General features: G+C 36.7%; 2 protein-coding genes across 5 annotated transcripts in view; both read right to left on the minus strand.

Annotated features, from left to right (window-relative positions):
* Window positions 1-25915, minus strand: part of LOC102613633 (probable disease resistance protein At4g27220) — a 214808-nt gene that overhangs the window by 74559 nt on the left and 114334 nt on the right. The gene's annotated exons all lie outside the window — the stretch shown is intronic.
* Window positions 21084-23955, minus strand: LOC127902803 (uncharacterized). Of its 2 annotated transcripts, XM_052442919.1 has the most exons (5): window positions 23359-23955; window positions 22027-22988; window positions 21847-21942; window positions 21599-21754; window positions 21084-21481 (listed from the first exon to the last, which is right to left on the minus strand). In XM_052442919.1, exons 1-2 carry the CDS (start codon window positions 23724-23726, stop codon window positions 22244-22246), a joined length of 1113 nt encoding a protein of 370 aa, XP_052298879.1. In that variant the 5' UTR covers window positions 23727-23955; the 3' UTR covers window positions 21084-21481; window positions 21599-21754; window positions 21847-21942; window positions 22027-22243. The 2 variants fall into 2 exon arrangements, with proteins under 2 accessions (XP_052298879.1, XP_052298878.1); XM_052442918.1 differs by having other exon boundaries at window positions 21599-21942.

Raw genomic sequence — 25915 nt, forward strand, 5'->3', positions numbered from 1 at the left:
AAGTCAACTAAATTCTCAATTATTGAGATAGAGAGTTATAAGGGTTATTATGGTTTCATTATTTTTTTTAAAAAAAATTATAAGATATAAAATAACTATAAGAAGTAGGAAAATGAGGTTCTTACCACATTTAGCACCACACTTAGAACCAAACGGTGCGTTTTGAGCTAAATATAAATTCTCCACAGTTCATGCATCACACACGCATTCTCTCTCTTACCTCACGCCAAATCTCACCCTCTCAACTAAGGAAAAATCTCACCGCGCTCCCTTCTCACCGTCAGCGGCATTCCCTTCTCACTGTCGGCTTTCTCTCTCTTTCTGTGGGTCTCTTCATAGCTGGCGCGGGTCTCTCCACAAATCTTACCTTGAAAATTTGGAAAGTTTATGGCTTGAATTTGTGAAGATTCAGCTGGAATTGTGTTGCTTGTGGTGATTGCATCTGTGGTCAAGTTTTGCATTTGTAATCGATTTGTATTGGCAAGTGAGTTTAAATTGATTAGTAATTGCATTTAGATTGATTTTGAGTGAAGTAAAAGAAGAGTGCTCTTGTACCAGTTAAGCAGTTAATATAAAGATTTTGTACATTTCGTGGATTCCGCCCTTGAGCAATCATTTAAGATTAACACTTAACCTGGCACATGATATGTTGCATACGAACAGCTTGATCTTTTGCTGATTGTTACCAAAGCCAAAGTTGCAACCCAAAATATATCTGATTGTTTGCTTATTCAGCCAAATAAAGACGCCTTTTAGTGATGTGGGAGATGCAATCGACGAAGGGGAGAGAGAGGGAGAATCGGCTTGTGGGATTCAAGCTGCAAGTCAATTTCTGAGTTGTGTTCTGTGAGCAGCATGTGTGGTGGGAGCAGCGAGTGGGCAGCGCGTGTTGTGTCAACAGCGAGTGAGCAGCACGTATTGTGTGTAATATGTGTGGACAATTAATATTTAACTCAAAACGCACCGTTCGGTTCTAAGTGTGGTACTAAATGTTGTAAGAATATCACTGCTGTAAGAAGTATTGGTGTTTTCATTGTATCTTTAAAAAAAGCTTTATTTTATAATATTTTTGTTAATATTGTGAGTCCAACACTAATGTCATACTAATATTAAATAAGGATGGCAATGGGGAGGGGAGGGGCGGGGACTAATTTTTTGTACCCATCTCTGATATTTTGCGTATGTCCCCGTCCCCTCTCCGTCCCCGTCAAAATTACTTGAGAGAATCCTCATTCCCTCCCTGAATAATAACAGGGGATCCCCGAGGGTCCCCGATCTCCGAATAACTAATACATTTTTTTTTGTTTTCGATTTTGAGTTAATCATATCAAAATAAAAAATTCAAATAAAAGTAAAGTTCAAAATATATCTTACATTAATATCCATTACAAAAGTCACATACATTAAATTAGTAAGTAACGCAACATGCAAAGGATACAAACTTCTTTTACAAACTATCATGAACAAATTAATAGTCTAATACAAAATTGTTACAAATAAAATCGAATTTAGATTCAAAATTAATTTTTTCAATGGTAGCATGGGCACTTTATAAATGTGGACTATTTCCTTTACAACACAAAAGTTAAATCGGAGCAAATCAAGAGCAAATATTATATTATATTAGATTAGATATTAAATTTGTGATTCGCTGTGGGCAATTATAACATCTAAAAATAAATAAAAAATAAATTTAAGTTTAAAATATTTAAAGAATATTAAAATTAAAATTTTTTTGGGCTAATAGAATCTACTCAGTCTTTTTAATGTCCTAAATAAAAATTTAGGACTTTAATTAGTTAATTAGGCCCAAAAGTTTAATAATATAAATATTTTGATATTTTTTATTTTTACCAATATTTATAATTTATAATTTAAATTTTATAATTTATTTACTAGTAATTTTAAAAAATTAAAATAAAATTAAAAATTAAAATGGGGAAATGGGTAGGGGATGGGGATTCCACCTCATCCCCGTCCCGTCCCCGAATAAGAAATTGGGTAAAAAAATTTCCCCGTCCCTTCCCCGAATAAGAAATTGGGTATGAAATTATCCCCATACCCTCTCCGAATGAGAAAAATCCCCGAGGATACCTGTCCCCGTGGAAATTTTCGTCATCCCTAATATTAAAGCGCTAAAGTGTCTTTAGATTCAAAACTATGATAAAATTATATGCAATTTAACATTACAGGGGCGGTAGAGTTATTATTGATTAAGAAAGAGGAAAAAAATTGTAAATCTCAAATATCTAGCGTCATCATTATCTTTCTCTTCTTCATTTTTTTCTTTTTTCAGACAGTGGTCCACCATCTTTCGAATGGGTACTAAGCCATGCATTGGCATTGATGGTCCCATCTTAAAGAGGAATTAGAGGAATTTTGATGGCAGCAGTGGTGTGTAATTTTTTTTTTAAATGATTTATCTCTAGGAATACGTGATCAATTTGAAAGTGGATTTCACATAAAATTTCTTTGAGATTGCCTTTCAATTGATCAGTTTGATTTGGTAATGGAATAATGGTTTTGTTATTATGAGTTTGAAGGATTCATGAAATAGAGATTAAGATTGACAGAAAGCATATTGATCTCCAAGCTTTAATGGCAGTTTCAATTTGCTATCTTCAAGGTTTAACGGTAGTTTCAATTTGATACTTTGATGAGAGCAAAATTAGCAATTTAGCACTAAAGGAAGATATTTAATCGCACGTATAAGAAGTATCGACAGCGAAGAGAGGTATTCTTCAACTGGGTTTAATTTTTTTATTTTGTTTTCTTTTTTAATTAAAAATTTAATTGTTTTTTAAAGTAAGATTATATTGGTATTTTACTAGTTAACTAACGGTTAACTAATAGTGATAAATGGAAATATGATAAAATAAAAGATTTTATAAAGATATAATAATAAAGTGGTGAACACTAATTTTTTTTAGTAGTCATTTTTTTTGTAGTCATTTAATATTTCATAATTTATAATGCGGTCAAACGATAATAACCTAGTTACAATTACATGTAAATGGTGTTAAAGCTATAGGTTAATTGGGTAGCGCTCGGTGGCATTTTGGCATTTCATTGAATTTTCTTGTTACCTGCTGTGTTTCCAACATTTTTCAACTTATAGTAGTAAGACTTCTTAAGCAATTTTTATGGTAGCTTTCATTAATTTTAAGTGTTAATCAAATATTTTACTACTGTAATTTAAAAATTACAGTTGATAAGCAATAATAGCAGAGAGAGACAATTAAATAGATTGAGAATGATTTTTGATTCAGGGCGAGTTTTCGAGTGCTTTACGAACAATCAAAATGCTAATCCTATTAGCCAATAAACACAAGCGCTTTGTAAAGAACATTACGGGAAAAACCCTCTATATAAATAACAATCGTGTAATTACGGAGGGCGTATCTTAATTACATGGCAGTTACATTCAATAACAACAATATTACTTAAAAATTTTCTATTAGCAATGAGTGTGTTGGTGGTAGGATAAAAAAATCTGAAGACTTTGCAAACTTTTTGTGAAAATGCATCACAGTTGTCTTGTTCTTTCACTGTTGATAATTACAATGAACTGATGAAAGCCAAGAGACCCAAAGTGAAGTGACCCATGTGCTTTTCTAATTACCCTGCTACAAACTATAAAGCCGAAGTTTGCGGACTTTATTATCATTTTTTTAAAAAACAAATAGATATACAAATAAAAGGCAAATGCTAAGTTACAATAATTGTAACATACATTCTTCATGTGAACCACACAAATTGTGGGTCCTATAATTTTGTGTGGTTCACATAAGGGATGTATGTTACAATTATTGTAACTTAGAGGCGTGGCCCCCTGGGTCCTCAAATTATTCATATGGGCATTTCATCGAACAGTGGATATACTCGGCATCTGCACTTGGAAGACGCGTTCAAAAGCTCTAAATCATGTTGAAGTCGACCAAAAAGACAAAACACAGAAAGCGACAATCCAACAACTAGGTAAAAATATTCGTTGTCACAAATGGTTGCGTTAACGTGTATATTTGGGACATTAAATATAAACAAAGACCATGTGAAAAAGAAAAGCAAAAAGCTAAAAATAAGAAAAAGGGAGCACAGTGAAAGATCTGCAAAGAATGTTTAGGACAACGATTATTATGAAAACGGGACCAGAAGACACGTATGGAAAATTTACAAAAATAACTATAAAATTTGGGTTTGGCTACAATGCCGTTGGCATTGTTCCCGGCACCATGCCGGGCTCTAAAAAAGAGAGCCCGGCTGTCTTTGGCTGCCATTTGGCAGCCAAAGACTTGGTGCAGCCAGTTAACAAACCGGTTGCACCATATTTTTTAAAAAATATATATTAAAAATAGAATATAAAAATGAAAAAAATTAAATAAAATGTCAAAAATAATTTTTATAATATAATTAATAACAAAAGATAAAGAAATTAAATTATATAATACAAACCCTATAATACAATATAATATAATTAAATAAAATGGCAAAAAATAAAGAAATTGAAAATGAAAAAAATTGTATTTCAGTTTTAACGATAGTTATTGCATGTCCGACGTCCCGATTTCATGTTTGACATAAGAAGTTTCATGTTTTGGATAAAACCAAAATAAAGAATATTCCGGAATATTCTCGTTCGTTTCATGTTTGACGTCAAAGTTGCGAACTTTACGTGGTAAGTTGCATATTTCGCGTGAAGTATTGCAAGTTTCATATTTAACGTCAGTTGTTGCATTTTTTACGGTTGGATTTCATGTTTGACGTACGATGTTGCAAGTTTTGAATAAAGCCAAAATAAAGAATATTCCGGAATATTCTCGTCCGTTTCATGTTTGACGTCAAAGTTGCGAACTTTACGTGATAAGTTGCATATTTCGCGTGAAGTATTGCAAGTTTCATGTTTAACGTCCGTCGTTGCATATCGGACGTCACGGTTGCATGTTTGACGTAAGCTGATGCATGTCTTGAATAAAGCCAAAATAAAGAATATTCTCGAATATTCTCGTCTGTTTCATGTTTGACGTCGAAGTTGCAAACTTTACGTGATAAGTTGCATATTTCACATATAGTGTTGTAGGTTGCATGTTTGACGTTCGTTGTTGCATGTCCGACGTCCCGATTGCATGTTTAACGTAAGAAGTTGCATGTTTTGGATAAAAACCAAAATAAAGAATATTCCGGAATATTCTCGTCCGTTTCATGTTTGACGTCGAAGTTGCGAACTTTACGTGGTAAGTTGCATATTTCGCGTGTAGTTTTGTAAGTTTCATATTTAACGTCAGTTGTTGCATGTCTGACGTCCCGATTTCATGTTTGACATATGAAGTTGCATGTTTTGGATAAAACCAAAATAAAGAATATTCCGGAATATTCTCGTCCGTTTCATGTTTGACGTCGAAGTTGCGAACTTTACGTGGTAAGTTGCATATTTCGCGTGAAGTTTTGCAAGTTTCATATTTAACGTCAGTTGTTGCATGTCTGACGTCCCGATTTCATGTTTAACATATGAAGTTGCATGTTTTGAATAAAACCAAAATAAAGAATATTCCGGAATATTCTCGTCCGTTTCATGTTTGACGTCAAAGTTGCAAACTTTACGTGGTAAGTTGCATATTTCGCGTGAAGTATTGCAAGTTTCATGTTTAACGTCCGTCGTTGCATATCGGACGTCACGGTTGCATGTTTGACGTAAGCTGATGCATGTCTTGAATAAAGCCAAAATAAAGAATATTCTCGAATATTCTCGTCTGTTTCATGTTTGACGTCGAAGTTGCAAACTTTACGTGATAAGTTGCATATTTCACATATAGTGTTGTAGGTTGCATGTTTGACGTTCGTTGTTGCATGTCCGACGTCCCGATTGCATGTTTAACGTAAGAAGTTGCATGTTTTGGATAAAAACCAAAATAAAGAATATTTCAGAATATTCTCGTCTGTTTCATGTTTGACGTCGAAATTGCGAACTTTACGTCATGAGTTTCATATTTCGCGTAAAGCTTTGCAAGTTGTATGTTTAACGTTAGTTATTGCATGTCCGACGTCCCGATTTCATGTTTGACGTCGAAGTTGCGAACTTTACGTGATAAGTTGTATATTCTACGTGAAGTGTTAAATGAATTTTGTTTTAAAAATACAGTTTAACCTCAAAACTGTATGAAACTATGTTATGATCCAAAACGTTATAAAAATTTTCAAATTGGTCCAATTTTAGAATTTCTAATTATTACTTTATTAAACTCAAAACTTTCTGAAATTAAGATATGATCCAAAATATAAGAAATTATAGAATGACCCAAAACATTTAAATATTTTGAAATAGGTCCAAATCCGAAATTCAAAACAATAATTTATTAAAATCAAAGATTATGAAAAACAACTTAACTCCATAAAGACATATTCTTATTGTTAAAGCACAATACATAAATCTTTATTTAATCAACACATGTGGTTTGTTATCGAAATCTCAATACAACACATTAGTCCAAAATTATCCAAAGCATACGGAAATAACATATTATCTATGAAATATCAAACAATCAAAACAAATCCATGTCATTCAAAATAAATACATAATCCAAAATCATAATGAAATGTAGGTGTGTCCAAATACAAGCATAAGAGACTACTAAGGTGGTGAGGATGGTGGTGATGGAGGTGGATACGGATATGGAATGCCGAAGTGCTCAAAGAGGAGGCGCTGTCCATGAATAAGCTGCTGTTGCTGCTGGTGAAACTCAGTCTGCCGCACAGAGAGTGTCCTCACCTCATCCATAAGCTGCTGAAGAGTAACTTCTTCAAAAGTAGGATGCTCGGGATGTGGTAAAGAAGGTGCAGAGGCTGTAGGAGCCGAGGGAGATACTGAAGGAGCTCGACGTCTACGCTGACCCCGAAATGAAAGCGCAAAAACAGGTAGCTGATGGGCTGGAACCACAGCATTAAGTGGTCGATCATCACTTGGAGCAAGAAAGGTGAACTTATTATCAGTGACTTTTACCCAAGTGCCATTACGACACTCAAAACCTAAAGAACTAACAGCCTCATCCCCAATGCTCTTAGATGGCCTACATGATGGTTCTTGGATAGCGACGCTAAAGTATTTGAGGATTCGGGTGATGAAATGACCATACGGAAGGGAACGAGTAATCAACTTAGGTATACTAAGCATGTTTCGGACAATGGTGTATCCTAAGTCGACTGGACGATGTCTAAGAATACAATCAATCAAGGCAACATCCATATGAGAAACCTCATCCAAATGGCCTGATCTAGGAAGCACAATACTCTGAATAAAACGAAGTAATATCCGAGTTTGAAGACAAAGACATTGGGTGCGAAAATGGATAGTACAATCATCATCCGAAAGGTCAATACGACGACATATATTCTTAACAGCATCAATATGAACATAATCATCAATATCAGGAGGTTTCCTAGGTGAAAAAATTTCTAGGCCATCATCGGAAGTTCCTAGGATAGAGTTCAACTCCGAATCATCAAACTCAATCGAAACTCCTCCAACTGTGGTGATTACTCGATTCTCTTTCTCCGCGGAACAATCCATATTCGAGTAAAACACTTTCACCAAGTCGGGATATACATTTTCCTCAAAAACAATTGCATTAAGCCAACCAACATCTTCCAACAATTGCAATAAAGTTCTATTACTAATACTAAGATTATTCAACCAATCCGGTAAAACAAAAAAGGTTTGGAGTACCTCACGAGTCATGAACTGTTGGTGAAATCGTTTGGCTAGATGTTTGTGGTTCTGAAAGTGTCTGGCCTCAAAGTTGGATTTATTGGATGTGCCCCCTGCTTGTCGTGACCGGTTGGTATGTTGAACCGGTTCTTTGCCTTTTCTTCGAACCGGCCGTGAGCTTGACATGGTGAATTTGTTTGATTTGAAGTGAAATAAATCAATAAGAAGGGAGATAATAAGGATGGAAAGAGATTTTGAGAAGCAATTTCGATCAAAAACGGCTTCAGAGGGGGAAATCTAGAGAGAGAAGTTTCGGCTTAAACCCTAGAATTGATTTCGGATCTATTGATTTTGAGGTTCAAAAAAGGTTTGAAGGATGATTTTGGATACAAGAACGGATGGGAAACAAGTTTCATGGATCCAGTTGCATAAAAAACCTGTGAAAATGATGGATTTTGGAGAGAAAACGAGAGAGGAATATTCGGTTTTAGAGAGAGATAGCTAACCGGTTTACCGAAAGATAAAGGAGGAGATGAACAGTTTATATACTCGCGAATCCGGCTATCCAGAAATTATTAACCGGCTAACCGGTTGTAGGCAGTGACCTACCCACGCGAATTCGGATTTCCGGTTTGAATAACCGGCTATCCGGTTTCGTCTCCAAGAAAAAACAGCAAACTGCCTCACTCGGCTGAGATAAAAAAAAACCAACTGTGATAGGGAATGCATAATTTGTTTGAAAGATGAAGTTTCACTTGATTTCTTGCCATGTGCGTACCAAGTTTTGTGTGCCAGTTGCAGTGACAATCTCAAAAAGTTTGTCTTAAGAAGTCTGAAAGATTAGAAAAAGAGATCGCTAAGTTCAAGAAATGAAAGTGAGATAAAATTACTTGTGTCGCTTCTTGTGTCTTCCCATTGTTTAAGCAAAGCAATTGTTGCTTACTAAATTAACAAAGAAAGATCAGCACAATGACTGCTGATGAATACTTTGAGAAGCATCCAGAGCTAAGGAAAGAAGTTTGATGATGAAATCCGGAATGATTATTGGGGATATTAATCTTTTGTCTTCCTAATAGCAATATTCAATATTTATTTAGTAATATTTCTAGAACTCTAAGAAATAACTGGATTTAAATTTTATGAATTATATATTGTGCTAAAAGCACAAAGACAATCGTATGAGTGTATATTATTATTAAAATTAAACAATTGGATTTAACCTCCTCTTCATACAATTCATATACATTGGCTCGCTCTCGCTCTCTTTTCTACATGCATGTGTCATTTACATTTAGGTATTCGTATGCGCGTATATTATTATAATGTAATCCCTCTAAAAAATGAGACCAATCACAGTCCAAACAAAACAAAGAAAGATAAAGAAAAGTTAATACTTTAATGGCATTGTTAATACGTCACAACAATCATGTCCCTCGAATCCGGATAACCGGATTTCACAACCGGTTGTCCGGATGTTGACAGCAAGCATGCTTGCTGTGATGCGAATCCGGATAACCGGAAGTCAACAACCGGTTATCCGGATGTGGACAGCAAGCACGTCTCTTGCTGTCACGCAAATCCGGATAACCGGAAGGCCACAACCGGTTATCCGGATGTGGACAGCAAGCACGTCTCTTGCTGTCACGCGAATCCGGATAACCGGAAGGCCACAACCGGTTATCCGGATGTGGACAGCAAGCACGTCTCTTGCTGTCACGCGAATCCGGATAACCGGAAGGCCACAACCGATTATCCGGATGTGGACAGCAAGCACGTCTCTTGCTGTCACGCGAATCCGGATAACCGGAAGGCAACAATGGTGTATCCGGATGTGGACAGCAAGCACGTCTCTTGCTGTCACGCGAATCCGGATAACCGGAAGGCCACAACCGGTTATCCGGATGTGGACAGCAAGCACGTCTCTTGCTGTCACGCGAATCCGGATAACCGGAAGGCAACAACCGGTTATCCGGATGTGGACAGCAAGCACGTCAATCGAAACCGGATAACCGGATTTCCTAACCGGTGTTCCGGTTATTGCATATCCTGTATAAAGTTTAAAAAAATAAAGGTAAAATTACCACGTTTGGTTGGTTAGGTATGCAATAAATATGATGAAAAAAAAACTCACCTTCCCTCCATTAATGAAGGATTATCCTAAGGCTCATGTCCAAGACTTCTTCACAAAAAACACAGTCACTCCAAAACATAGTCCCAAATACTATTACTGCGGTCTCGTTCAACATCTATGGTGCCTAGTTTTCAACTTTTCAAAAGATAAGTTTCTCTCCAACAAAGGTATGTGTTGTAATTTAAGTAGTAGATTTGTGCGTCCATAGATGGTTTCAGAAATATTATTATGTTAAATTATTAAGATAAAGGGTGTGAATAATGTTTTTAACAAAGTTTTGGTTGAACAGGGGTTAAATATGAGTAGCCCACATAGTTCCAGCAACCCAGGAATATCCATTGCTCCAAATGTTGGTTTACAGGCATCGGACGTACTTGGCAGTCATTTCGACTCAGTAGAAGATGCAGAACTGTGGTATAACAATTATGCCCGAATGCTTGGTTTTGGTGTTAGGAAAGATGATATGCGGCGCGGAAAAAAGTCTGGACGAATCACAATTCGACGTTGGGTTTGTCATTTCGAAGGGGTAAGAGATGAAAGACAATCTCAAAACTGCAGTAGGGTGCGAGAACCACGACCTATAACACGAACCGGGTGTCGGGCATCATTTCAAGTGAATTACGATGATTCAGTTGGTAAATACATCGCCAAAGAATTCAGGCCTGAGCACAACCATGATTTGGCTTCTACTAATGAAGTTCATCTCATTCGTTCACATCGAAAGGTTACTGATGCAGAACTTGCGCAAGCAAAGGCATTAAGGCATGTTGGTGTGAAGACTTGCCAATTCATGGATTACATGGCTGATCAGGTAGAGGGGTGTCAAAACCTAAGGTTCACACGCAAAGACATGCAAAACACGCTAGATGCTTCCACTCGTGCCGAGGTTGGAGATTCTGACTCAGACACAACTATAGCATACTTTGCGGCAAAATCTGAACATGACCCTGGGCTTTGCTTTGAGTACACATTAGATGATGAAAATAGACTACGAAATTTGTTTTGGGCTGATTGTGTAGCTCGTTATGACTATCAGTGTTTTGGTGATGTGTTGGCATTCGATGCAACGTATAAGACTAATGTATATCATAAACCCCTCGTTACACTTGTCGGAACAAACCATCACTTCAGAACAACGGTCTTCGGTTTTGCTTTGCTCGCAGATGAGACAATTGACTCATACACGTGGCTGCTACAAACTTTTCTATCCACTATGGGCAACCGAATGCCCGTGTCTGTAATTACTGATGGTGACAAGGCAATGTCAAAGGCAATAAAGACAATGTTTACCGGGTGCATCCATCGTCTTTGTTGTTGGCATCTTGAGCGCAATGCGCAGGCTAATTTGAAGAACGAAGACTTTACGAGAAAATTTCGTGATTTGATGTTGACACCTATGACGGTAACTGAATTTGAAACCCAATGGTCAGCTGTAGTGGCTGAATTCGCACTTGAACATCATGCATGGGTACAGAAAATGTATTCGAAGCGGTGCAAGTGGGCGGAAGCTTATCTTAGAGGAACATTCTTTGCTAGTATGCGAAGCACTCAACGATGTGAAAGTATGAATGCATATCTTAGCCGATTTGTCCAATATAAACTAAAATTGTATGAGTTTGTGCGACAAATTGATCGTGCTCTCCGCAATATTCGTACCACAGAAACATCCGATGAGTTCAAAACCAAATACAGTACTCCTGTCTTAAGAACTCACTTACAGAGCCTCGAGAAACATGCTGCACAATTGTTCCCATTAAGAGTTTTTTCAAAGGTTAGAGATGAGATGCTGCGAGAAGGAGCGGTCATCGAAGTAAAAACTGTCAAAGCTGTCGATGTTGCATTGTACACAGTGACTGAATTTGGGACACCTACAACATGTTGGAATGTCATCCACAATCTACAAGAAAACCACATACAGTGTTCGTGTCAAATGATGGAGTCTGTTGGGCTTCCTTGTAGGCATATGTTTCATGTCTTGAAAGTGGAACAAATTGAAAAGATTCCTGACAATATGGTTCTTCGTAGATGGACAAAAAAAGCCAAGGAGCACAATACTTGCAGGACCACAAAACCAGAAGTTGACACTGATGTTTCAGAGATGGCTAGATTTAGTGCATTGTCTGCAGCCTGCAATAAAATGTGCTACAATGCAGCGAAAAACGTTGAAGCCTATGAAAATGCATTGGTAGAAATCAATCGGCTAACATTAACTTATGAACAACAATATGAACGAGACGGTCTCCCAAATAAAAAATTACGGATGGGAATAAAACTTCGTAATCCTGCAGTTGTAAAAACCAAGGGTGCTATGTCTAAAGCAAAATGTGTAGCAGAAAGCTCTAGAAAGTGTGGAAAATGTCGTCAGGTTGGGCATACAGCACGAACTTGTTCTATTCAAGGGAATGATAGCCCTCAACTAAGGTATGTCCCAAGTTCTTTATCATGTGTTTAATTATTGCATTGTTGGATATTTCATTGCAAATAACTTTCATGGTATTGATTTTAGTGTCGATGGAAACGGTTTTGCCGCATTCGATTCATCAAGCACCCAGAATCCTGGAGCCTTTGCTGGTGTCAGTCCAACATTGTTAGGTCATGCAAGCAACCAATTTTCTAATGTTTTTTATTGGTGGCCTCATTAAACAGTGCCATTAAAATTACTGAATATGTATTACCATTTGAATTCCACTATAATGTACCATCATGACGACTAGTTTAATATCAAATGATGAGATGTGAACACTGTTAACATGCATATGTTCAGTATAGTTAAATAATGTCTCAGCCGAGAATACATAACCATGTCATAAATTTAAAGATAATTCTCCAGTACAATTGGTTTTACATCCATCGTAAGCAAGAAGACAAAAAAAATCACGGTATTACCTCCTAACACGTTTCAAACAACTTACAACAAAAAATAGTCTGCAATTACTTGCATAATCATTCCCTAGTATGGTTCGATATCTAAGTGCGCGTTCTCGTGTTAACTTTCTTCTTCTTACGAATGTTGCCGCTTTGTTGGTGAAAATGCTTTTGCACTTCAGAGGATACAGGGTTCACCATTACAGCATGAATTGCAAACTGTGCATTGCTTAGTTCCAGCAATTTATCTCGATTTTGATTTAATGCAGAATTAATTAGTTGAATGGCTAGCCTACCCCGTGTATCCTCAGATGTGTACTGGACAATTTGAAAGGAAACTAATATTACTTTGATATAATTAGTAGCTTTTATATAATTATAAAGTTAACAAAATTTTTAGTTCAACAATAAAACAAGTTTGGCATAGTCGTACCAAAGTTGACGATTTCTTCGGAATAAATTATGGGCTGTCCATATAGTTTATCACATAAACCCCACAGTCATATCCATTCCTTTGCTTTGGAACTCCAATGCCCCGGTTGATTGGAAAGTCTTGAAACTTCACGTGTTGCATATTGCTTGGCAATTGGGGCTGCAGAATCCAATCTAAGGAATGTAACTGTCAACAATGTCAAAAACCAGACAATATTATGGATATGAATATAGCACAATATACATAACTGATAATGTTAAATAGATAACCAAAAAAAAAAGAACATGATTAAGATACAATGCGCATGGCTTGATCATGCCGTCTTCTATTACTGCGGGGATCTGGAAGAGGATCCCATATTTCTGCACTTGTATTTCTAACATTCACGATCAGCAAGTACCAATGAGATGATTCATCGTTTATTGGCACATAAATCTGACATTTCAATTGTCAATGTCATACACCAAGCACACTAGTAGAAACTGAAATAAGTTAAAGGTTAACAAACTAACCTTTTGACACCTATGCACATGTTGCATAAAATTCTTTCCACATCTAGCTGCCCTTACAAAACAATCCACCTCATCTCCGACCATTAGAACTGCTTGCTACACATAATAAAGACAATGTTGCATAAGGAAGTTGTCAATAAAGAAACCAAAGCACAATGCAACAAGTACCGGCGATACTCACCGAATATCTTGTTGGTAAATACCAGTTCATTGGCACATCTTTATCCACCACCTGCTGAATGAGGGTGAGGTGATGCGCTTTCATTGAAATAACCTAAAAGTGATCATATTTATTCAAATATATAATAACATATAATAAATGACAAACATATATTGTGACATCACCAAATGTTGAAACTTAATACCTCGCCACATAGATAAGCCCCCGGCAAAAGAGTCAATAAAGAATGCCGATTAAGAATTTCACCGTAACTAGAAACAATGATTTCACTAAAGACAAAACACGGTAATTTTTTAGTCGTATAGCATAACAACTATATACAGAAAACTAATTTCAGTCTTCTGAATTTTACCTTCCGTCAGTCTCTTTGTTAAAAGCATATTGAATAAGCTTCAATTCTTCCAGTGTAACTGGATCATTGACTTGAAACGGACCAGCTTTATACTTGGGATTTGCTCCCCTGGACACTTGATCGTACGGTGAAAGTTGATATCGGCCTGGCCTACGATTCCTACTTGGTCGGGTTGGCAGGACACTGACACTAGTAGATGTTTGAGGTTCTTGCTTAAGTTGAACTAGTTCATCTATATCCTTTATAAAAAATAAATTTATATGTAAGTTACTTTATAAGTGAGTTATCATCGAAATAATTTTAAGAAAACGCCGTTATAAAACTGTACCTCATCTCGGAGATTAGGTGGTGGAATAGGGACAAAGTGGGTAGGATCTTTGCGAAATTCACTGATTCCTTCTCTTGTCCCCATCCAGCCCATTATTTTATCGAGGCTCATGTTCAATTTGCGATCCACAGAGTCCTCGTCGCTATCCATTACCATTTTGTTTTTTCCATCAAGGGTTGGCTCGGTTTTTCTGACTGGACATGTTGGTTCTACTATTTTCAAGCTCAGAGATTGCGGGCATGGATCAGATGGTTGTTTTGATGGTGCACCAACCGGAGACTTGGATCTCAATTCCTCTAAAGACTTCTCAACCATTTCCATTCTCACATTGAACGAATCCATTTTGTGTTCAATTCTGTGGACACACTGTGTTAGTACCCTAAAAGCTTCCTCCATATTAACAGTGCTCAGCCCATCATCTTTGGTTTGTTCAAAATGAGGGAAATTTCTTTCGAGCTGTAAAAAATTTGATTCGCGCATTGGAACCTACAATAAATATGCACAAAATTAAATACATGTGTGAACAAGACAAAAAATATATTTAAATAACTGTAAACAAAATTAAATACATGTGTGAACAAGACAAAAAATAAAACAAACCTCAGTACTTGTCATGTCCCCAAACTTTTTCCGCCAATTCAATAAGCGCCGAATCTCTTCCTTGGTCCATACACTAACAGGGCAAATTGTTCTGTCTATAGAATACCGATCATACAAAACAGCACTAAAGTAGAACAACTGTTCATTCAAAAAATAATTACTACGTCATTTTATTTTTCGTATTTGGCAAATTAATTATGGCATCTAAGATTTCTTAAATATACCTCTAAAAACACAACACAACCACTAACTGACTTCACTTGATGATCTTTATACTTTGCTATGCCGTCCCACAGAAAGTTGAAGCACCATGTAGCCCAATTCTTTTTCCTAATTAACTGCACATCTTTTAGGGCATGCAAATACATTGGATTGATGTAGCTGGCACTTGTGGGACACAATACAGTTCCTAGAAGAAACAAACAAAACATGATCTTAAAGTCATCATCACTACTCTCACTAGCTATCAATCTTTCACTAACTGCGGCTATTTCAATTCCTCTTCCACCTGTTCTATACTTGGCACGCAGTTCAATTATATCACCCGCTTCTTCTCGGATGTGTACTGGTTCCCCTCCATCTTTGATCCCCATTACGATGTTGAAGGTTGTAGGGTTTAAACAAAACTCTCTCCCGTGCAAAACTATACAATGCCTCTTTGTATCACATTGTTGGACAAGTGTTTCACAGAAATCTTGTCTCAGGCGACCACATCGTAATTCTAGCATGCTTCCGAAGCCAATTTCTCTAATTGCAGCTTGTTGGTCGGGCGACAGTGTGGAAATGACCTTACTAAATGCACTGACACGACAACGAGATAAATTACATTGGCTATGCTTATCCTCAATTTTTTGTTCTTCATCTGTTTTTTCAATGCTCATTTCACCAACATTTGAACTTGGGTCCTCATGCATCGTACCAAATCGGCACTTCTCCTCATTCGTTAATTTCTTCCATTTTTCAACAATTGTCGCCCTACAAACTTTTTTTATCCCTTCTTGCCTGACCTTTTCTGCTTCATGCTTACTGTACACAACATTTTAGTTCAGCTAATTACGTCAACATAATTGATAGTTATAATAAGAACTTTATTCAAAGCAATAATTTTATACTTACAAAAAGTGTATCCACGCTCTCTGACCAGGTCCTCCCCTTCTAGCTTCTGTTTACTCCATTTTATAACTGTATGTTATAATTCAAATCCTAAAATAAACCATACATAAATGTAGTATCAATTAAATTTATAACGAGAGCTAAAAGAAAAACAATAACGGTGTTTACAATTCTAGACAATAACAAGAGCTAATGGTGAACCGACAATTTCCATAAACATATTATTCTAACTCTGGAAGATAACGGTTCACCGTTTATTTCATAACGGTTAGTTGATATATTCCAGTAGGAAGTGTATTCCCAGACAGAAGTGTGTTTGATAACTTTTTTTAGTTTCTTCTCTCTCTAAAACTCATAACCTACGCTCTCTCTCCCTACAACCCACCATTTTCTCATGTTTTTCTTGCCAATTTCATGCTTCCAAACCATTAATCATCTCTTCAAACCATTAATCATCTCAGGAAAATTTGTAGACCAAAAAATTCAAAATAAAACCTTTCGCCTGTTTTGAGGAGCTTCGTCACAACTTCAGCTTTCACAGTAATGATTTCGGTAATGATTATCGAGATTGAACGGCTGGAAAAGAAAAAGAAACAAATAAAAATATTTGTTAGCTCTCTTTCTGTTTATAAGCTCTTATTGTGTTTTTCCACACCAAGCTGCATTGCATAAAAGAAAAAGAAAAAGGAGATTACACAATCAGGAAGTCTAATATTTTGAAGAGAACTTAGAGATTTTCCCTTTATATACTCTTGAATAGCCTTGCAAGATGCATAAGATTAGTTCACATCAACTACCAATTCAGGCACAATATAATGGCTACACCCAATTAAACAAATTAAAAAGTAAAATCACAAAAAATAAAGAATAATGCTAGTGATATACAAAATACTAGTCATTAAATAATAATTTCACCTCTCCTTGATGATAAATATAAAAATCTTGAGAATGCAAGTGAGGAAATGCAAAATGATCAAAGATAATAAAAAAACTAGGACTTACTAGTTAGCATCACAACACTAGGTTTTTTACATGACAAGAACAGAAGAGTTACCTCCAGCCACGATGCTCTTCCTGCAACTCATCCGCGCTGCTCGTCATGTCCAAGAATGACTCCAAACATAAACCTCAACTCTTTTTTTGGTTCCATTCCAGGATACGCCACCCTAAAAGCTTCCTGCAGCTCATTTGATGGTAGCTCATGCTGTAGACAACATTGCAACGAAGGTGACGGTGGACGGTTGGAAAAGAAGCAGCGTGCGATACTGGCTCTGCCTCTACCTCTCTCTACCTCTCATGTACAAACAAAATACCTCAGTACATGGATCCGATTGGTTGATTACTGCAAGAGAGACCGTTGATTTGATCTTGTTGAGTGAACAAATTGGGATGAGAGAAACTATGAACTTGAAAAAGAGATGAAATTTTAGGGATTTTTCTTTTGAGAAAGTAAAGAAATTGGATTGAGGAGAGAGGAATTTCTGGGCTTTTCTTTTCAGGGAATTGGTTTACCAGGTCACCCATTTTTTTCTATTTTTAATATAAATTGAATCTCAACCGTTGGATTCAATGTAATTGAATCCAACGGTTTTTTTTCGTTTTCGGCATGGTGCCGGGCCTTCAGTGCCCGGCATTGTAGCATCAGCCATAAAATTTTTGTTATTTTCACAATTAATTTTCTCAATTTTTTTCTATCAACATTAGCCAAACACACGTTTTTCTCTCCAAATTACCCTTCTTTACAAACTAAAAGCAACTTTCTTTCTCCCTTTCGTCAAACTAAACGCAGCTTCCCACTCTTGAATCATCAACCAACGGCAACGGCAAAAGACAACAATAAAAAGTGAAATCCGATCATAATTTATCCGGATCCAACACTAATCGGCATCACATAGTGGTATGAGTTATTTTCTGAACTTGCTGGAGAGTTTGAGTGAACTGCGAATCGTGGTTTCGTGGGCGAATCTAGCGACAGGTTGCCTGTCGCACCAAAACTTGGAGCGACAGGCAGCCTGTCGCACTAAGTTTCGCACGACAGGCAGCCTGTCGCACTAAGTTTCGCACGACAGGCAGCCTGTCGCACGAAAAGCCAGATTCATTGTAATTAACTATTAATTTGATAGGGCTCAAATAATTTATTTTTTTTATAATTTCAGGCTTAATGGATTCAGTTGTACTTGAATTGTGTTACGATGGTTGGTGGGAGACATTAGAGGATGGGCGTATGGAGTATGTCAATGGTAAAAATAGAGCTTTTTTGGTTGGAAAAAAATTAGCTTTTTGATAAGTTATTGGCAAGAGTATACGATGTGTTACAAATTAACCCTAATGAATATAGTATCACAATGAAGACAACTTTGAGGTCTAGTAATACATTATATCATGGATGTGCACTACCCATGGATATATTTGATGATGAAATGGTGAGGGTTGTGTTACATATGGCATCCGACGTAGCCAATTTTGGATACATTCCTATATTCGTGACCACATCACCTCGAGTTTCGAGCGAAGGTATTGAGCCACATGTCGATACAGAAACTTTGTTTAGAGCAAATATGTCTGGCCCCGATAATGAAGAAGATGTGTTGCCAAGGACAATATCGCTGCAGCAATATTACTCTCCAATCCACGACAATTATGACAACATTGATGATTTTCATGATGAGACAGAGGGGGATAATGTTTGTGCAGAACCTTCTAATAATATAAGAGGCACTCATTTCAATAATAATGGTGATGATGGAGGAGCCGGTCATTCGAATGTTCCGTCATTTCAGCATGAGGATGAGTGTAAAGACAATACTCCTGTGAATAACAGAGGCAATAGACCAATTTCGTCATTTTTTCTTGACTCCCTCACAAGTCTTGCTCCAACTTTGCCTTCGAACATGGTTGCTCCAAACTTTGTTAGCAGTTGTGACTCAGATGATATCAGTGTAGGTATGCTATTTGCTGAGAAGAATGAGTTTATATTACAACTATGCAAAGTTGCTTTTAGGGATAAATTTGATTTCAAGATTGCACGGTCTACTACGACACGTTTCGAGGCTCACTGTTGTTCTGAATCATGTAAATGGCGTATTCGAACATTTTGCTCGTTCGAACAACTAGATGTTCGAACGAGCAAAATATTCCTTGGGTGGTGCGGAGAATTGACAATGTACACACTTGTCATAATGAGGTATTGGTTGATGGACGTCATCAAGTAAGGAGTCGGGTTGTCGGTCATATTATCGCAGAAAAATATATTCAAGATAAGATGATTTATACTCCGAATGACATAAGAGCAGATATGTAAAAGGAATACGATGTTCAGTTAACATACAAGCAGGCATATCAGGCGAGAGAAGTTGGTCTTGAAATAGTTCGAGGCAACCCTGCAGAGTCATACAACTTGCTCCCTAAATACTCTCACATACTAACTACAGCGAATGAGAGTACAGTCACTCACCTCGAGCAGGATGGAGATGGTAATTTCTTATACTATTTTGTACCACTCAGATCTTCCATCAAGGGTTTTATGCAGTACATTCGGTCTGTCATTGTTGTAAATGGTACTCATCTGAAGAGGCTATATCGTGGAAGTATGTTCGTGGCAACATGTCTTGATGGTAACAATCAATTGTATCCGTTAGCCATTGGGATCATGGATTCAGAAAACAATGATGCTTGGGAATGGTTTATGATGAAGTTACATGGAGTGATTGGCGATAGACCTGAGTTGGTAATTATCTCTGATTGATGCACTGCCATAAGGAGAGCCGTTCTTAAAGTATTTCACAATGCAACTCATGGCGTTTGTTTTTACCACGTCAAAGGTAACATTAAGTCACGGTTTAGAATGTCCAAAGCTCTTTGGGATGAATTTGAGCCTGCCTTTATTAATGCAGCAAAAGCATATGGCCGCGAGGAATTTAAGAGACAACTTAAAGGGTTGTGGATGATCCACTCGGGTGTGGCTGATTACCTAGAAAATAATGTTGGTACGTGTAATTGGGTAAGGACTCAGTTTGAAGGTAGGAGGTACAACATACTTACCACCAACATTGCGGAGAGTGTTAATTCTTTCATGAGGGAACCTCGAAAATTTCCTATTACTCATCTTGTTGATCACTTTAGGAAAACATTGCAGCAATGATTTTATGATAGAAAAATTGTGGCTGAATCAATGAGTACTCGGCTAACAACATGGGCGGATGAAATAGTCACTGAGAGGAGAACTATAGCTGAAAGAATGATAGTTCGGCCGGTGTCTCCACATCGATTTCAAGTTATAGGTGGTGGGCTTAAGGAAAGTTTGGTTGACTTGCAAAAGAAAACTTGCTCCTGCAGAGTGTTTCAGCTTGATCCGCTTGTATGTACTCATGCAATTGCGGCGTGTCTAACACACCGGGTGGATTTTATTAACCTTTGCTCGCACTTTTACACTACAGAATCATTGGCGATGGCTTATGCACAACCAGTGGACAGTTGGCGATGTGGCTGATTGAGAAGTTCCAGATGAAATTCAGGAGATGCAAGTATACCCACCAGTTGAGACACCACCACCTGACCATTGTAAAGAGCTCAGAATACCCTCGGCTGACGAGGATGTTAACTGGCGGACTGTAAGATGCGGGCGGTGTCATGAACTGGGCCATAATAGTAAGCGATGTAAGAATCTCATTGCGTTGACTCAAAGTTAGTTGTATTGTTTCAATGATTCGTTGGTTAAAAATGTTATTGTTTTTTGTGTATTGTACACTTATATGTCATTAAATTTTATTTTATTTTAAATATTAAAATGTGAGCATTAAAATGTTATAAACTTAAGTGTGCAAATTAAAATAAAAATTCAAGTTTCAACATTCAAATTACTACAACGGTTTACAATACAATATCCTCATTAAATATGTCAACCGCAATCTTCTTTCTAAAGTACTTGACATGACTAACGTTAAACTCTAATCTAAGTCTGAACATTAAATACATCGTAACCATCAATACAAAAACACCGCAATCGCCAGTTCCGAGCTCTTGTTGTGGCGCGCTCTTAACTGCGATAACTTTCTAGGGGTCGGCACTCCGCAACTCAGGTCAGATGTTGTACAAGCCAACATATTCCAACCATCGAGGGAAGATAACTTCAAGTGGCTTGAATTTCAACTTGCACCTTTGTCGTCGCGAAATGTGAGTAATGAGTCATAAATCCATACTTTGTTTTTCTGAAAGTCAACTCGTGCCAGTACCCAATGCGCACCGTCTAAGTTAACAGGGATGAGTAACTGTATATAAAAATTGAAAAACATGTTCGTTATATATGAAATTGAAATACAACCAAGAAAAATGGACAACTTGGACATTTTCATTATGGAGTATGTGAAATGCAATAAAATACATACCATATCGACATCCGTCATTGATTGCTCCTGGTGATCATCAACAGCCACCTCATCCTCAGAAGTGTCATGACGCTGCTCTGGTGTTGGGTTTGGTATGTCGTCATGCTCGTCTGATTGCCTTGTAACCGACGACATCGCGTTGATTGAGGGTTGGTGCTGTATAAAGTATTATTTAAAATTAGTAAATGAAAAGTCAAAAATTTTGATTAAAAAATTGATAGTACTTAGAGTATATCGATCTTATAAACCCAGTCTGGAATGGTTGGCATGTAATCCTTCACAGTGAGCCAATATTTTCTGCTACTCTCCTTTGAATTTGGCTCAAAGGTTTGTAAAACGTCCCCCTGCCATAAATTTAATTGAAAATTTTAAGTATACATAACTTAAATTTAGTAAAGTTAAAAAAATAACTAATACATATTACTTACAAGACGAGATTCGTCATTGAAGAACGAATAAATCTCGGCAAAGTTGATTCTCGAAGACGCCCTGGGCTTCCATTGCACGATGCGGGGAATATTCTTCTTCGTTTTCACGAACCATGTTGATGGCAAACCTCCGATCGCTTCGTAAATCCAAGCCTACAACAACCAAAGTGAAAAATCTATTAAAACAACTATCAAATATTTAAAACTATAAAACTTATTAATAAAAATTGTATTTTTCAATGTTATGATCTAGATTTTTCAACCGAGTCCTCTTAAATTTCTCGTCTTTCTCAAACAGTACATTGTCAAGACTCTCGTAAATCATTTCCCACGACAATAGACCCCATGGACGCTTTCGGAAGTACTCTATATCATCAACTTGGTTAAGCCAATCGAAATTGATTTGACAGTGATTTTTTCTTGCATTTAGTACTCTGTCCACAAAATAAAAGAGCGCAATCTTTAATGCGTCCATATCATCCATTTCCTCGAATTTCAACTTCTTAAATAATGCATCGAATTCGTTAACATTGATCTTACAATGCACACCACCAAAATACGTATTTCGTAGCCTATGCTCCATTTCATTATTTTTTAGTTTAGTATCAACACTATATGAAAGTCCAGTAACCAAGCACCATTCGACAATTGACAAGCGAATCAAATGCTTACCAATTTGAAACCATAACTGATCCTCACGGCTATCTTCTTCATGGGCCACTTGCCTCAGTAAAAAATTGTGCAAAATTACCCCACTAAATGGAAAACTTCGACACTCCAAGAAATGCCCAAATATATCCTTTTTGAACACATTCAACTGCCGCTTTGTTAATTTTTCCTCAATGACTTTTACAACCGAAGATAACTTACACATGCTCGAAATTCGACTAGGAAAGTGATCGGCATAACGAAAATACATCTTGCCTACTTCGATATCCAGTGATTCTGATTTCGTCATGTATCTGTAATATTTATAAAATTATAACATTGCATTTACAGAAAAAAAAATTTTTGACTTGATAAAAAAAAACACTGTAATTTTTGGTACAACAAGACTGCTTGTTGCACCAAAAATGCATGTCGCACCCAAAATTGGTGCGACAGTAGCTGTGCTGTCGCACCGATTTGGTGCGACAGCGGGACATGCATGCGCGCGCGCTGCCCCCCCCCCCCCCCCCCCCCCCCCCACCCCCAAAATTAATCCCCAACCAAAAACAATACTCCCATAACAACAACAACCACCAGAAACACCACCACCATTATTCTCAAACTACAACCATTATTATTCTAAAATTTCATTTTAAATTAATGAAAATAAGTAAAATGGCTAACCTAGGTTTTGTTGAAGGCTGTAGATCGTAGATCGGACGCCGATGAGGGATGGAGCCGCCGCCGACGAGGGCTGATGTTGCCACCGATGATGGGAGTTGGTTCGGTTTGGGAGAGATGAGTGAAAGGGAGTGTTGGGGGAGAGATGAGAGAGAGGGGTATTTTGGTCTCAAAGGTTGTTTTATGGCTAATGTTGATAGAAATTTGTTTGGGGGATTAGGATGGAAAAAACCAAAACTTTTATGGTTATTGGTGTAAATTTCCCAAGACGTATAAGGGATTTCAGAGAATTTGAGAGAAGTGGGATGATTAAGAAAATGCAGGAGCAGGACATTTATGACCTCTATTCGTAATTTGATTTCGTGATGCATTTTCAAAAAGAAAATAATGCAAACAATTGGAGACTAGGTGATGACAATGAAAGATCACATAACCTACTTAATCAGCTCTGTCGTGGAAAAATTCATATTTGTAAACATCAAAACCAAAATCATTTGGAAGTAGTTGCTGAAATTAATTAGGTCATTTTTAACCTTAAATTTAAGACCACTAATCATTGCATGAATGTTTTGATTTTAATACCAGTGGCAATCACGTACATGTTTAATGATTTGATTAAATTTGTGTTTAGTTCTATAAATTATTTAACTAAAAAATTCAAAAATGTTTAAATAACAATTGTTATTATTAACAATTTAACTAAAAAATTATTATTAATTATTGTTAATAGATTAATTAATTACAATACTTTGTATTATTCTTATTAATAGTAATTACAATAAACTAGTAATTATAATTATAATTATAATTCATTTAATAATAATTATATTTTATTTAAATGGAGGGTAGTTTGGGAATTTAAAAAATATAGGGGATGAATTTGATACGCTAAGGGTTTTAATGAAATAAAATAGAGTGTAAGGGGCTGAACGAAATGTTACAATACAGAAACGTTCATATACTTGTTGATAAATTGTAAATACTATAAAGTAAAAGGGGCTGAACAATATTTGACAGTAAGAATTCAAAAAAGACAAAAGGAGCTGTAACAGAAATAACAAAATACAAACATATTAAATGCGACCGCCTTTACATACAGGGAGGATCTTGAGTCACGGTATGCATGAGATCGGTGTGCCAGAGATTCTGGTAATTTTGACGGAGCTCCATCTTCTGCAATTTATCGTTCGATGTCGCCATCGTTTCAGGATCCGGGATTAGTCGATCGATTAAGCTCCGGAGTGGTTTTGATTTTAAAATTGAATGGATTTAAAGGAACAGATGGATAGATAGATCGACGGATAGAAGCCCTCAAAACGACGTCCCGTTTTGGCGAGACTTCCAATTTACAAGTCCATCCAAAGACTTCCAAGAAGACTTGGACAAAACGCGATAACCAATTGGGATTTTAAATTTCGAATTAAGGCAATTGCTAAGTTGGATCAGTTATACGTTTTATTATGATGGAGAACAGTAGATTTATAACAATTTAAATTTAATATTTATCTATATAATTATGTGGTCGTTATCAGTAATAAATTTAGATTTAATATATATTTATATAATCACACGGTCATAATCAGTGTTCTATTGTAGAGCTGATATGACTTAATCAGATCCTCGAATTAACTTGTCTTACACATACAATTAGAGCTGATTTTCATATTTTACGACACATCAACTAAAAATATATATATTTCAAGAGCTTATGAAATCAATTTTTAGTCTCAAGTTTATGGTTCTTTAGATAGCCCAAACTAGCCCAATACATTCATGCCCGACCCAACATAAAACCCAAAAACAGCCCATAAAATCAATACCGTCCACGTGTCATAACCCTACTCCTAAAGCACACAATATCAAATGTAAGGAACAACTCACAAACGCTACCCCAGCTTGCTGGTTGCTCCGACAATCAGATTACGCGTTACGCACTTTCATTATCCATTCACATTACACGAAAATAATGGCGCTTCTGAACGTCTCCATGTCTTCCAAATTCACGCAAATACCTCCAATTTCTTCCACCAAACCCCTCTTCACATTGACAAACCCACTTGTCTCCTTCCCAGGCCACTCTTCGCCTCAGGTTTCCACTCATTGTAATCTTTAGTTGCATACGCAGATACGATCACATTGTTAATTCTCACTTGTTAGCTTAGCCAATGCAGTGCTCTTACTTTTGGTCTTATGTTTCGACTGCAGTTGATGAAGAGTCAGATAAAGTCTCAGGAGAATTTTCTCTTTTCTGTATGTGAGTCGGTGACTAAAACCAGCTTTCTAGCTCTTGTTTCTGCTTCTTTGTTCTTCGTTGATCCTGCTCTGGCATTTAAGGTACAATATAACCAACATCTAATCCCTTCTAACCGTTTGTGTGTGTGTAACTGTAACTGTAATTGTAATTAAGAAAACAAGTGATATTGGTGGCAAACTGGCAATGACAAGAAAATTCTAATACCACAAAAAAATTATCAGTTACGTAACAACTGAATAATTAATTATAAAAGTCTTGTACGTACCTTATCTGTCAAGTCATTGGCCGTACTTTTATAGTTCAACG

This window comes from Citrus sinensis, chromosome 5 (assembly GCF_022201045.2).
Source record: "Citrus sinensis cultivar Valencia sweet orange chromosome 5, DVS_A1.0, whole genome shotgun sequence".
Classification (NCBI taxonomy): domain Eukaryota; kingdom Viridiplantae; phylum Streptophyta; class Magnoliopsida; order Sapindales; family Rutaceae; genus Citrus; species Citrus sinensis.

Bases quoted from the DNA above. Each gene is read 5' to 3' on its own strand.
- LOC127902803 (XM_052442919.1), bottom strand. From the start codon at position 23,726: ATGCATCACGAAATCAAATTACGAATAGAGGTCATAAATGTCCTGCTC. The intron at 22,989-23,358 runs GTTAGCCATTTT...TAAATATTACAG, and splicing joins CAGCCTTCAACAAAACCTAG to ATACATGACGAAATCAGAAT.